This window comes from Lissotriton helveticus, chromosome 7, assembly GCF_964261635.1.
Source record: "Lissotriton helveticus chromosome 7, aLisHel1.1, whole genome shotgun sequence".
Classification (NCBI taxonomy): Eukaryota; Metazoa; Chordata; class Amphibia; order Caudata; family Salamandridae; genus Lissotriton; species Lissotriton helveticus.
This window is the reverse complement of record NC_136068.1, coordinates 418,979,435-418,994,408: the sequence shown is the minus strand read 5'-3', so window position 1 is coordinate 418,994,408 and position 14,974 is coordinate 418,979,435. Positions and strand designations below refer to the sequence as shown.

At 47.7% G+C, this 14,974-nt stretch overlaps 1 protein-coding gene across 4 annotated transcripts in view; it reads left to right on the top strand.

The window, feature by feature from the left end:
* RABEP2 (rabaptin, RAB GTPase binding effector protein 2) overlaps window positions 1-14,974 on the top strand; it is a 418,606-nt gene that overhangs the window by 301,716 nt on the left and 101,916 nt on the right. For all 4 annotated transcript variants that reach the window (XM_078652313.1, XM_078652310.1, XM_078652312.1 and 1 more), the window contains one exon: window positions 8,127-8,225. In XM_078652313.1, coding sequence (XP_078508439.1) covers window positions 8,127-8,225 — 99 coding nt within the window. The remainder of the gene's footprint in view (window positions 1-8,126; window positions 8,226-14,974) is intronic.

Sequence of the window (14,974 nt, the reverse complement as noted above, 5' to 3'; positions counted from 1 at the left end):
GGATAATTATGCCACGACCCGTCTACAGAAGGAGGCACCTCGGACGGCCACGGGCACCCGCTCGGACACTGAGCTGCTGACGAGTGCTATACAAGCGTCGCGGACGGACATTCAGGACTCAAGAGCGGCCTTGGAGGTCAAGATCGGAGAGGTAGGCTCAGAGGTGCTGCTCTTGAGACAAGACTTCCGGAACCTGTCGAAGAGGGTGACGACGACGGAGACGTGGATCAGTGAGGCGGAGGACTCTCTAACCACTCCCCAGAAAGACATGGCGGAACTCCAGGCTTCACACAGGCAACTGCTCTGGAAGGTGGACGACGCGGAAAACAGGGCACGGCGCAACAACCTGCGTTTCGTAGGATTTAGAGAAGGAATCGAGGGGGTAAACATGGCGGCCTTCCTGCTATCCTGGCTGAAGCAAACGTTCCCACAGGCGCAATTCTCAAACTGCTTTATCATTGAACGGGCGCATAGGGAGCTCCTGGCGAAACCACCAGAGTGTGCGCGGCCAAGGCCGGTCATTGCGCGCTTCCTTAACTTTGCTGACCGAGACCTAATTCTCCGAGAGGCTAGAAAGTTGGGAGAGATACGTCTGGAAAATACGAACATCATGATTTTTCCAGACTACAGCCAGGAGGTGCAGAAACAAAGGCGCTCCTATGACACGGTGAAGGCGAAGTTGCGGGATCTCCACATTACATATATGCTGCTCTTCCCAGCGAAACTAAAGGTGATACATGACGGAAAAACGCACTTCTTTAATCATCCGGAAGAAGCCTGGCAATGGCTGGAGGAACGACCTATACTCCATGGGGTGGTGGCCGAAGGGAACAGGATCCGGGACGAATTGGCAGCTGCCAGGTTTCGAAACAGCCCCCCAAAGACCCAAGAAGCCGAGAACGAGAAGACGCACGCAGACGACGCCGTACCCAGGTATTGCCGCGGCGGAACGGAGACGGCGGAACTCGGCGTCCTTAACGGGTAGCGTGGTGCCGGGATCTAGGTTCAGCTGCCTGGCCAAGCAGGGTCGCTCAGAAGGGGAGGAAGACTCAGGAGGTTGGACATCGGAACGGGAGGAGGAGGAAGACCACTCCTTACATCCCTTGGTGACTGCCATTCGTGAACTGGAACAGGAGACGCCAGGCGGGAACACAGAACTGGGCACCGAGACACAAGACTCACATCCCTGAGAGGGGATCGGGCTGGCACCTCGGAGGCAGCCTGCCGATGGAGGGACACGCAAGTTATACACACCCCTTTTACCTACTGTTTGCTGTTTCTCTTTCCTATGTTCTTAGACATGACAGGTTAATTGGGCGGGGAAGGAGCACGTACCCGCACTACATACTGCAATTGTAGGTTTGGAAGGGGGGTTTTGAGGGAGGGCGACAGACCCTCTCCGCCAACAGTCTTGGTTCTACGGAAGATGAGACTGAAGGGGGGTGGTGGGGTGGGGTGGGGGGTAGGGGGGAAGTTGCGGTTGTTTTCAGTTGAAGGAAGTGAGGGAATGGAGGGGGACAGGGGGGGATGGTCCGCGTTCGCGGGGGGTTGGGATAGTTGGGGGAGGGAGGTTTGTTCTTTTTCATGTCTTATCGAGCACACACGAGCACTACATGCCGACTCACGCCCAGGGACACGGGATGCCGTCAGACCTCAATCCAAAGGCACACCCATGGGTGACCCAGAACGAGACACTGCGCCTCAGGAGGGCCTTAAAGTATTAACCTGGAATGTGAACGTCTGGGGTGTAAAATCAAGCGGGGTCTGGTCAACAACTATGTGAAAAGATCTGGGGCCGATGTAGTACTCCTCCAGGAAACGCACTTACAAGGCACTAAATGCGCCTCTTGGCAAGGGGGCAATATAGAGTCCTTGCTCATGCAGGGTTTACCTCAGGCTCTAGAGGAGTGGCAATCTTAATTAAGAAGCATCCGCCTATGAGAGTAGCGCAGGTATGGACAGATAAGCAGGACACATATGTAGGAGTACGCGGACATTGGGGTAGGAGGGAATACACGTTTATCTCAGTCTACGCCCCACCTAAACTTCAGGCAGGAACGCTACAGGGAGCTTCTGATATAATCCTTAACACCTCAGACACAATTCAAGTCCTTGGGGGAGATTTTAATGACGTGATGAACCCCTTGGTAGATAGAACGGGAGACCGTGACAGGTCACAGTGTGTGATGCCGCTAGCCAAATCTATAGCCGCGCTCGGCCTGCTAGACGTCTGGAGATGGCTCCATCCGGAGGTCAAGGCATATTCCTTCTTCTCCGGAGCACACAAAGTATACTCGCGCCTAGATTATATTTTTATGATGAGGCAGACACTGCAGGTCTCTGATACAGCAACATACTGCGCCCGTGGGGTATCTGACCACTCCCCACTAATACTAGAGGTGCCAGAAAAAGGAGGGAGGGACCCACGACACTCAGACTGTCGGCATGGGACTTGCAAAACGGGACGATCCTGAAGGGTCTAAGAGCGGATGTGAAGGTGTACCTGGCAGAAAATATAGGCTTGGTGGACTCACGGGTAGTCCTCTGGGAGGCTCTTAAAGTGGTACTCCGAGATAGGGCACAATGTAGATTAGCGGAAGATAGGAAAAAAGTCCAGGCTGAGATCCTGGATCTGGAAGCACAGATACTGGTGATGGAACGTGAGCATCTGCGCAGCAGGGGACCCAGGGAAACTTAGATGCCTTTCTAATCTTCGAAGTCAGTATAAGCAATTAGTGACGGGGGAGGCGAAGTCACAGGCGTTTGCGACTCTGCATCGCATTTATGATGTGGGAGATAAATCCGGGAGACTCTTGGCGTGGCTAAGCAGGAAAGAGAGGGACGATAGATGGGTGGAGAAGGTAAGGAATGGAAGTGGTGAGTGGGCCCGCACGGACGCTGGAATCTCTGATGCGTTCGCAGAATGCAATGAGACCTTCTATGCGGCGCGAGACCACGGGTCAAAAGAGGAGGCACTGTAATACATGGCAAATATAACTCTTCCACAGCTTGAAGAGGCTGATCAAAAAGACCTGGAGACAGATATCACTGAGGAGGAAGTTAGGGTGGCACTGACCAGGCTCCGCACGGGCAAAGCTGCGGGTCCCAACGGCTTCCCCGCGGAATTCTTCAAGAAAACGGCGGATCTTCTAACTCGCCACTTATTGGGCCTCTTCTTGGACGCTGAGTGTGCGGGACAGTTCCCTCCCGACCTTCGACAAGCCACAATTGTCCCGATCTATAAGCAGGGAAATCCGGCAGACAACTGCTCGTCCTACCGCCCCATTTCCCTCTTAAATGTTGAGGTGAAGCTGTATGCAACAATCCTGGCTCTTCGCCTGAGGCGGGTCATTCCAGGGTTGGTCCATCTTGACCAAACAGGGTTTATTCCGGAACGGGCGACTAGATATAATCTGCGACGCACTCATAATTGGCTGCAGGAGGTTGGAGATAGGATGGAACCCCACTGGATCCTGTCCCTGGACGCAGAGAGGGCTTTTGATGCTGTCCGCTGGCCTTTTCTGGAGGGTGTATTGGAACGATTGGGATTTGGACCCAAGTATAGGCATAAAATTGGACTTCTCTACACTGACCCTAGTGCTAGGGTTAGGGTTAGGGTTAATGGGGCACTGTCAAGGGCCTTCCCCATACAACGGGGAACCAGGCAGGGTTGTCCACTGTCCCCCCTATTGTTCGCCTCGTTATTGAAGTGCTGGCATGTGCGGTTAGGCAGAACGTAGGGATTACTGGCTTCCGGATCCGGGGATCGGAGGAACACGAGGAAAATTGTTCCTCTACGCAGACTATGTACTGCTTTGTCACGCAACCGGACACCACCATACCGGCACTGTTTGCCGAATTGGACCGCTAAGGAGCCAGGTCCGGGTATCGGATCGATTGGCACAAATCGACACTCTATGACCTCCGGGGAAGGGACGAGTGGCCCACGCTACCGGGCAGGTTGCAGATGACTGGGGAGGGTTTCCTGTACCTGGGGATCTTTATCACGATGGGTGGTAGCCTTTCTTATAAACGAAACATTGATCGCGGAGGACGCACACAGATGGCAATCGCTCCCTCTGACGATTCTAGGGCGGGCAGCTATGTTTAAAATGGTCTCGCTCCCCCGGTTTTTATATGCATTTCAAAATGAATATTTCCCCATGAAATGCAAGGTCTTTAGAGAAGTACATGCGGAACTGAGGTCCTATTTATGGCTGGGGAAGCAACCGAGAGTGGCACTATCGACCCTGCAGAGGCACCAATATGACGGGGGGATTTCATTGCCGGCCTGGAGGCCTACTACTTGGCGGAACACCTGGCCCCCATTAATGAATGGATACACGCACCCGCCACACACCCCACCTATGCACTGGAAAGGCACACTATGGGCACCCACACGGTGTGTATCACACTACACTACATATATGAAGGAAAAGGGCAGGCCAGACTACTGCGGGCGACTAGAATAACACTGGGGGCCTGGAAACGGGCGATGAAGGCAACCAACTGGGCCCACAAACCCACGAAGCAAACGCCGCTGTGGAAATGCACATGGCTAAAAGGAACTTAGTAAGCTGCGTGGGTTTCAAAGATGGAACACTATAGGCATCTCCACGCTAGGAGACGTAACTCGCAGTGGGACGCTGAAGTCCTTCTCAGTACTGCAAACTGAATTCGGGCTCCACCACTCCCAATTCTTTAAATATATGCAACTGCGACATGCCTGGAGGGCAGAGGGACATTGACTGAGCCGCTCCCTGAATACGCCCCGCTCGAAGGTCACCTACTACAAGAACGGATCCCTGAGAAGGCAGTATCGCTAACATATAAAACCATCATGAATAACAGACCAAACAGGCTGGAGGGCCTTGGGGCACAGTGGGAACGGGAAGTGGGAGACATGGATGACGTGGACTGGGGCGTAGTACTGATGCACCCTAGGGAGGTGGCGATTAAAACGCGTCTCCGTTTGATCCAGTTTAAGATTTTACACAGGTCCTATTTTGACAGAGTGAGATTGCACAGGATGGGGAGGACACCTGACCGGTGCTGTCTACGCTGCGGCCTCGATAACGGTGATTTTCTCCATACAATCTGGTCCTGCCCGCCTATTCAAACTTACTGGGGGGCTGTACTAACCGAATTAAGAGAGTTACTAGAGGCGGACAACCCATTAGACCCGAAGTTGATACTGCTGGGAATGACTAATGATGTAGACTTGGTCCGCCCATTGTTGATTTTTTTGGTATTGGCACTGGTAGTGGCCCAACGGGACGTAGCCAGGAAATGGGGAGCGCCGGACATACCGCAGATAGAGGAGTGGAGGAGGGGTATGGACCTCTACATGGCAGCCGAAAGGGTCACGTACAAATCCAGAGGATGCCCGAAGAAGTTCCGAAAAGTGTGGGGGAAATCGAGACAGTACCATGGGCTAGATGGAGGGCTCTAGGGGGTCGCTTATTGTTTATATGATTGTTGAAGGGGATATGGACTATTGGGACCGGAAGACATTCCTGCAGTGGACTTGGAAGATTGCACTGGCTGATCACTTGGGAGATGGTATCGGGGTTCGGAATTATGAGCGGGGTGGAGTGGGTGGGGAGGGAGGAAAGTGGAAGTGTGGCTCGACGTTAACATGCTTGTTGTATGTTCTTTCTTGCTGTAAAACAATAAAAATGTTTAAAAAAAAAAAAGAAACCCAAGGCAGACCCAAAGGACCTCAAGAACTTCCGGCCGATCTCCCTGCTTCCGTTCCCGGCGAAAGTCATCGAGAAGATTGTCAACAGGCAACTGACCCGCTCCTCGAAGAGAACAACACCTTGGACTTATCTCAGTCCAGATTCCAGAGCAACCACAGCACGAAAACCTCCCTCATCGCCGCAACCGACGACATCAGGACCCTGCTGGACAACGACGAAACCGCGGACCTCATCTTTCTAGACCTCTCGGCCGCCTTCAACACCATCTGCCAACACACCCTTCGCACGCGCCTCCACAATGAAGGGATCTGTGACAAAGTCCTGGATTGGATCACCTTCTTCCTCACCGACAGAACCCAGAGAGTCTGCCTCCCTCCATTCCGATCCAAAGCCACCAGGATCCCCTGCTGAGTACCACAAGGATCATTTCTCAGCCCGACCCTCTTCAACGTCTACATGACCCCGCTCGCCAACATCGTCCGATCGCACAACCTCAACATCATCTCATACGCCGCCGACACCCAGCTGATCCTCTCCCTCACCAAAGACCCCTCCACCGCCAAAACTAACTTCCACCAAGGAATGGCGGCCGTCGCTGAATGGATGAAGAACAGTCGCCTGAAACTGAACTCGGACAAGACGGAGGTCCACATCCTCGGCTCCACCCCCCTCCGCCTGGGACAACTCCTGGTGGCCAGCCGAGCTGGGAGCTGTGCCGACACCCACCGACCACGCACGCAACCTGGAGTTCATCCTGACTCATCACTGTCAATGACCCAGCAAGTCAACGCCGTCTCCTCCTCCTGCTTCAACACCCTCCGTATGCTTCGCAAGATCTACAGATGGATCCCCACCGGAACCAGAAGGACGGTCACCAAGGCCCTCGTCACCAGCAGACTGGACTACGGCAACGCCCTCTATGCGGGAACCACTGCCAAACTGCCGGAAGAGACTTCAGCGCATACAGAACGCCTCCGCTTGCCTCATCCTTGACATCCCCTGCCACAGCCACATCACTTCCCACCTGAAGGACCTGCACTGGCTCCCCGTCAATAAGAGGATCACCTTCAAGCTCCTCATCCACGCTCACAAAGCATTCCAGTCCGTGAGGACTTTCCGTAGGTGTTCCGCAGGCTGCAGTGTTACCAAACAATGTTTATGTAACCAGCCCCGCATGGTTTCCATGGGGCAAAACTTCCCCCCCCAAATTTTTTTCTTTACACACAAAAGCTGTGAGCTGGCTGAACCGTAAGTACACGGTCTGGCGATTCTGTGGATTCAGAGTTGGGTGCGCCTTAGCGTGTGTAGACTGCCCATTTCACGCATTTGGTCCTGAAGAAAACCTTATAAATGTTAATCTAAGGTTGAAACATGTTGACCACTTTTTTTCACTAATACACTGATACTTTTTGGCCAGTTAAGCCAACATAAGTATCTCACTTGGTTTTTAATGTTTGTTTTGTAACTCCAGAATAAACACTAGGGAGTATTACAAAGACATTTTTTAACCTCACCGATTCACTACACTGTCACACTTTCAAAAAACTCGCTCCGCTGTAGTTACAGGCGTCGAAGCACACCTAAGTGGCACTCGGCCACTGTGGTGGACCCCGATGATGAAGCATGTCACCAACCAGGTTGGTGAGTGAGGGGTTTCTTAAACAAAGAAAGAATTCTTTCTTGGTTATATTTCTCTCTCCACTCCTATAAGTCACTAGGACGCTGTGTCCTGGGGATACTCCCTCTTCTGTTTTTGATATCCTTCTTATGGTTCCTGATGACCTTATCAGTACTTCCTTTAGCTTAAGAGTAAACCTTTATTAAAATGGGATTGTGGATGGTTTTGAGGGGATGAGTCACTGCCTGAACAGCCACATTTTTTTTGCATTACTTAACCCCTCTGTAGATTTCAGTACAGCTTCCTGTACAGCGTAAGCAGCCTAGGGAGAAGATTGTGACTGACAAAGCTTCGAGCCACTCATTAGCGGCGATTCCCTCCCTATAACTAGGAAGGGAGTATGCCCTCTCCTAAAGGATGTATGTTACTTAAGACCGCTGTTTGGTTGATTTTCACTCTGACAGAATGAGGCTAGCAACTATTACTGTCACTTAACCCTGCTGACTGCCCTTTGCTTACAGTGCTGGTTCTCCTTTTCCGTGATGCTATCTGCTGTTGCTTGGCTGCTCCCTCAACCTCTGTTACACTGTTTTATAGATCAACTAATAAATTTTTGAGTGGGTGCTTGACCACTTGTGTAAATAGAAATATATTGTGTTGTGTGTTATGAATTGCTTTTCTGGTTAAAATGTGTTAATTTCACACCTAAGAGAAAGATACCATCACACTAACTGCTCAAATGAGCTAGGAGAACTTGAAGGTGAGCAGCTGTTGCATAGTATCTTCATGTTTCCCTTTTCTTCCAGATTAATGAGAGGTTGCAGGAGGCTGAGGCTGAGGTTCACAAGTTGCAGGTCACCCTCACAGAGAAGGAGAGATTGCTGCAGGAGGAGAAAGATGCAATGGTGAGAATCTGCCAAGCACTAAGTTCTGACTGGAAATAAAAAACAGCCCCTCTCCCTCAGTCCAATTCCAAACCCCCTTTGCTCCGTCCACAAACTGTAGGGTGTCTTTGAGTGCAGCCTCTATTGTAATAACCAACCAACCATTGCTGGGTGGTTGGCTTTAGAACTTGTACATTTTAGAATTACTTCCTCAGCATCAGGTTTTCATTAATGATTAAATGTGCCACTCTCAGGAGAATGCTAGTCATTTGTAAGGAATTACCCATTTTTGCTGGGAAGTTTGAATTTAATTTTACTATCACACAGGCAACTGACTCAACAAGGGTTTCGTAGAAATATATCTGACTCCCTCTTCATAACAGGATATCGGGTGTACTCTCTGCCTACTTTCTTTCCTCTAATGGGGTATCCAAGTTATTGGAGTAGACGTTTCACTCACATATCGTGACATGTTTCATCATTGGCGCCTATCCACATCCTGCCAAGATGATACTCCCAGGGTGGACTCAACCATAGATGGAAATTGGAGTTCTTAGATAAAGCAAAACCGGATATGCAGGGACCCAGAAAAGTGATATATTAATAATACCTTGAGGTATACCCAATGTTTTACTTTATTGAACGGTACCTGGGATATAGATAAAACCGTGATTTTTTTTTAGGGTTGAATTGAAAGACAATTATTCAGTTATACCCTCCCTTTTACTGCCAACATGTTTCAGCACTCGCAATGAGCCCAACCGGGTCTGGGGCCTTCGTCAGGGCGGTCTCGTCACTGTCCCTGCCTGTCTTGGTGCATGCATTCCATGAAAAAGCGTGAGGCCTAATGCTCTCACCTGTCTCTTATCTTGATTTCTTTTGTCAGAGGATTTTGTGCAATATAAAAAAAGAGAAAGAAAGGAGAGGAGCCTTAGTTTCAGTCATCTAACCTGACTTTGTTAATCATGTTCCCACTCTTGAATTTGGTGGACCTTGTTCGTGAAATACACTTATAGTATTAGGAATTACTTCTTGTGTTTATGCCATAATAATTTCCCTGACTAAATCGGTGTTACACTATTATTCTGATTTCATATTAATCCTTGTGCGCCCGAATGTTACTAGACATGATTACATATCCAGTGAATTTTCGGGTTGAGGTGCTTATTCTATACAGTGATCTAATGTCTAGGTCCAGACCTTTCAGTGATGACATTGTGAGAGTGAATGTTTTATTTGGTGCAGTTATCCTCATCACCTCCATACCGTGCCGTTCATACCAGTCCTATGTATGTTTATCCTGTTTGGTGTCTCTTCGAGGGTAATGTGGTACATGCGTGATGGTGCCGTCTTGTAGTCACACATTTTTGGAGAAAAAGGCAAAGTATAAGTATGGTAAACAGATGAGTTTTGAAAGTTTATCATTTTCTAACATGGTTGGAGTTTATCGTGCGGATGCCATCTCTATCAATCCTACACTCTTTGTGCTGTGTAACCATCATCTTGTTTTTGAGTTTTTTTATTTTTTATTGGTCCCCTTCTTTTTAAGACTAAATAAAGTACACAGCTCTGTACTAGCTTTCCATTTTTAAACTCTAGAATACTCATAATTGTCGATTGTGAGGTCCTACCTCTTGTAGTTTCTTCTATATCTTACATACTTCCCCTTTTTTTTAATATGCTCCCCGATATATGTGGGGTATTTGTAGTGGGGAAGCCCTCCCCTGTGCAAACATACTGAGGCCTTCTTGCTTGTCGAGAATGAAGCGGAGAACTAAACGCTGGTTTTCTGTTCTTGACATATGCTTCACACTGTGGGGATTTTTGTGCCTCATATGGTTAGGAAAAACCTCCTTACAGGGATGGTTATAATCCTTCCAGTATTTCGGGAAGGAAGTGAAAAATAAACTTAAGCCGTGCCGCTGTTCTTGCTGTATGGTTAAAAAAGATTTGAGTTTTCTGTGCCTCCTGTGGTCGGGAAACATACCTTGATGGGGAACATGATAAGACTAGAAGTGCCCCTTGTGGGGATATCGCCAACCATAATGCAGGCTGCATGCTTTTGGGGTTTGTGCCTTGGCGCCCAGATGTCAAACTCCCACACACGCACCAAGACTTACTTCCTCAAAGAGCAGGCTCATCGGGAATACCTCGGGCTTACCGCAACGTCCGCCGCCGGTTGCTTGATCTGCCGGTGGTGTGGTGTTTTTTAATGCAACTGCTCTACCTTCCTGGTCGCGTCATCAACCTGAGACTACACAACTTTAGAGGCATGCCCGTAAGTGTAGTCTTCACTGTTAGGCTGCGTTAATCGATAATCTGCCATTGTTGCTTGTGTTGTTGGTGAAAATTGGTTAGGGTATATTTCTTTTGATCCTGTATACAAAACAAAGGGCATTGTTCAAACACAGATTCAAGGTCTTCGTCATTTTTGGGGTAATTAGATTTTTTTATGTTGTGAGGTGCCTTTTGCAATAAAGTTTGGAGAATACCCTCAGGACATAGCTGGTTCACTGCTTTCATTAGGTCACATTGGTTGTTTGGGTTACTAGTTTTTAACAAGAGGTACATGTGGTTAGATGATTTTCCCATAGTTGTATAAGTTTCTTATCATGAATGGGATTTTAATTCTAATTTCTACGAGGTTATGATTTTAGAATTACTGTTTTTTGGATAAAAACCGCTGTTTGGGGGGGGCGTGGCTTGGACGGCAGAGCTAATGGCTGCCTGATCCCGTTGCGAGAAGGGGATAAATGACTGCCGATCTGGAGCTAAAGCGAGCAGAGAAGGGAGGAAGAATATGCTATCCCTTATTTAAGAGAAGCGGCGTATAGTGTGCCAATTGGAGACGGAGGAAAGCCTCTCTTTCGCCAGATATTCATGATTAAGCTTGACGTGGCCTGACAACACCGATTCCACAAAATGGCGATGACTGAAACCCGGCTGAGTGGCTGGTGATGCTGTAATAACTTCAACTCAGCTGCGAGTGGGACCATTAGTTGCCTGGAAATCGCCACCACCCAGCGATCGCCGAACTTGAAGGTGTGATTTACTAAAAATAAACTTCTTTGCTCAGGAAAAACTATGCTCTGACAATCTGAAAATGTGGCATTGGTTGCCTAGCTTGCCACAAGAACTGAACTAGAACTTTGAGCAATATGATGGTAGGCTGTAGCATTAAAATTGTTTCCTGTTCAGATGTGCATCATGTCATTTTTTTTTTTATTTGTCAAGGGGGTGCTGGTGGGATAGCCACGACGTAAATGTGTCCTAAAATCTATGAATAAAATATACCTCAATAAAAAATAAAATTAAAAATGAACTTCTTTGCTGGCAAGACCGCTATAAACACCGTGACAGTGTGACAATTATGGACTGCCTGACCCCAAAATGACGCTTGCATCGCTCGTCACGGAACGCTGAGATTTCGGTTCCTTAATGCGACGAATCGTATGTTGCTTAGGTTAACAATTGTAGCTGCTTCTAATTGCCTTGAGATGCTTTTACCCTGCAATGGCTGATGTTGATTCCTGTTTCGGCGGTGCGGATTTTACATCAGAAGTATTGGCCTGACTTCAAAATGACGGCGCCTTTAGCATAACCCGGGAAAATCGGAGCGTGCCTGATTCTTCGCTCCCGATCCTTCGCACCGTGTGGCACCCCCAATTGCCTCCCAGGGGCAGAACAGCACTCTGGAGGGTAGGGATTGCCTCGCTGCTCAAACACTGCATCAGAGATTCATGTAGACTCTCGGAGGGCAGGATGACCGAATGAGGGGCAAATGGTTTTTTACACACTGTTGCCCATGCTGCCAATACTGCCTATACTGACATATGCTGCCAATACCTACATCCCAGTACCTGCCAATACCTACCTAATAAGGCAGACCAATACCTATCCACTAGCCGCAGGGTGACCACAGGAGGAGATAATAAACCTTTCTCTGCTGCTGCTTATGCTGCCTATACAGCCTGTACTACCAATTTTGCCAAACTGCCAGTACTGCCGACACAGCTGCCAATACCTGCCGGCTAACATTTGTCAGTATCTGCCAATACCTGACGATTCCTACTTAACAAGCATACCAATACCTGCTCACTCACAGGCCTCTAGTGGTACAGGTTCTTGGTGTCCTACGGTTAACTTGTGGTCTAGTGTGCACTGGTGCTATCCCGTCTACCACTAAGCTACGTGCAATATCTCTGCTGCACAATGGCAGATACAGAGTCCAGGGCGCAATATAAAAAAATCTAAGACTGAACCTGCACTCTCTGACTCACTGAACAAAGCCAAATCGGACATAAATAGCACTATGGACATGATCCTAAAGAAATTAGCCGATGTCCACAACCTGGCGAAGTCAACAAAGCAGAAAGCTGATTGCATGTAACTAGAACTCACTGCCATCAGTGCAGACATGAGCACACATTAGCTCAAAAATTAATGGCGCAGAGCAAAGAATAAGCGATATGGAAGACATTGCATCTCAGGCCAACAAGGAAATAAAGTACCTTCTGGATACTACCAGCAATCTCAAAAGACATGGTGCTGAGTTGGAGGACCAAAATAGAAGAGGCAACATATGAATATTTGGGATTCCGGAGCGCTCAGAAGACTCTGTTGGGTCTTGTGTGACATTTCTTAAATTCTGGATACCCTTCTGGAATTCTGGATACCCATGATCAGAGGAATAAAATTCCATCAAAACTTGGAATTAGACCAGGCACATAGAATTTCAACGTTTAACTCCTCAACCAGGAAACTGACTCTCACCCTATCATCTGCAAATCACTGCGATACTAACACACGGAAGCCATCCTCAACTTTGCCAGGAAAAATGACCAGGTCTCCTGAGAAGGGTAAAAAATAACCTTTATGCAGGACTATTCAACAACCACTGTGGATAAGAGGAAGGGATTTATTTTATTAAGGGACAAATTGATAGACAAGAACATCCAATTTTCTTTTTCAGGTCCTGCAAAATTCTGAATCTTTGAAAATGGTAGACCACATTTCTTCACAAACCCAAAGGACCTGGCAAAGCACTTGGAAGCATCACCAATCCAAGAAATGGACCTATCGTCAGCAGCCTTGAACAAGAGGAAATGATCCAAGATGAGATTCATTTTTGTCAGCATTCATGTGGGTTAATTGACATTATGCTTGTCTAGTATATTTTCTTAGTGCAAAATTAATACATATTGTCGGTATAATGCTGCCTACTCTCCTGAGGTACTGTTTTCAGACGTAAATGGACAACACCATATACCTAGGTTCCATGGAGATTTTGTTGCTCTGTTTTATGCCGACTTACTCAGATTTACTTTAGTTTGGTAACACAATCAGATCTCTGTTTATCATAGAAGTGAGTTCAGAATTAATACAGAATATTAAGCTATTGGGTTGTAAATGTAGTTTTTTTTTGTATTGGTCAAAGTAGGTACTGTTGGCCCTAGATGTAACTGCCAGTACCTATATTCGTTGCGGATGTTGATCTCTATTGATTATAGTCACGACTGAAAATGGTGTGCATTTAATGTTTGTGCTACTCCAGATTAAGTACCATGTTACTACCCTCCATGCTGCCAGACCGACACTCCTGTCGTCGCAGCTCCTACACTCAAATCTTTCAGGTAGGGAAGGGAGGGATGGGAGGTGGGCCGAGGGGTTGTGGGTAAGATTACTCTTGGTTGTTTCTGTTTTTCAGTATGTTTTTGTTTATTTTTTCCCATATCTTCTTTTACGATCTTCCTGAATTGTCAGGTATGCACTACTCTACATATGTTAGCAGGGCCATATATTTATCTAGGTTCAACAAGAGACTCCCATATCGGTCTAACACCCATATGGAGGTAAACTCACCAATATGTGGAATGCCGATGGGAATACACCTATACCTTATGAGAACGGTTACTATCACCAACACTGACTTAGGCATATTTGGGAATACTTTTTGACTGTAGCGATTCATGGACACAGGCTATAATGGCAAAGAAATTAGCATTTGCAAGATCAACAATGGACCTTGCTAATTTTTCAAGAAAATTAGGGAGAAGACTGCCATTGGAGCTCATACAGATTTACAAAGCGAAATGTATCTCTACTGCTACGTATGGAGTAGGGGTGTAGGGCTTCGGTGACATGCATCCACTGCAAACTCTGTAAAACATTTTTTGAGATACATCTTAGCTGTTCCCAGCAGTTTATCTGCTTATGTTTGCCATACCGAGTTGGTCTTACCATATATTTCTGATTTAATGAAAATGGAGGCTATTCTCCTATGGCACAGGGTTTGGACATAACCTGAGACAAAGTTTGTTTTAAAAAAAATCTTTTTATTTAAATAAAAACAAATACATACTTAACCCCTTCGATGCTGGCCCGTTTCCGCCGCTGCGCGGTAAACAAAGGAACAGGGCGGGGCCGTGACGAACCCCAGCCGTCATCCGCACACGAGCACCGCGGATTGTGACGGCTGGGGTTCCACACCAGCATGCAAGGGGTTAAACAATGACTGGAGTGCATAGGGTAACCACAGTATATTGGCACAGATTTCTATACATTACAATATAGTTAAGGAAAATGAAACAGGCCTAAGAGTCCTCCGAGTCCTCACTGACTGGGTCTAATTCCGGAGGTTCACAAATGTTGCCTCGGTAAGCATTCCAAGCTCCCCATATCTTGACCCTTTTGCGGGGACGCCCCCTGGAGACATACACAGACTTCTCACGAAACATACACCAGTCAAGATCTTCCATCCATTGTCCAAC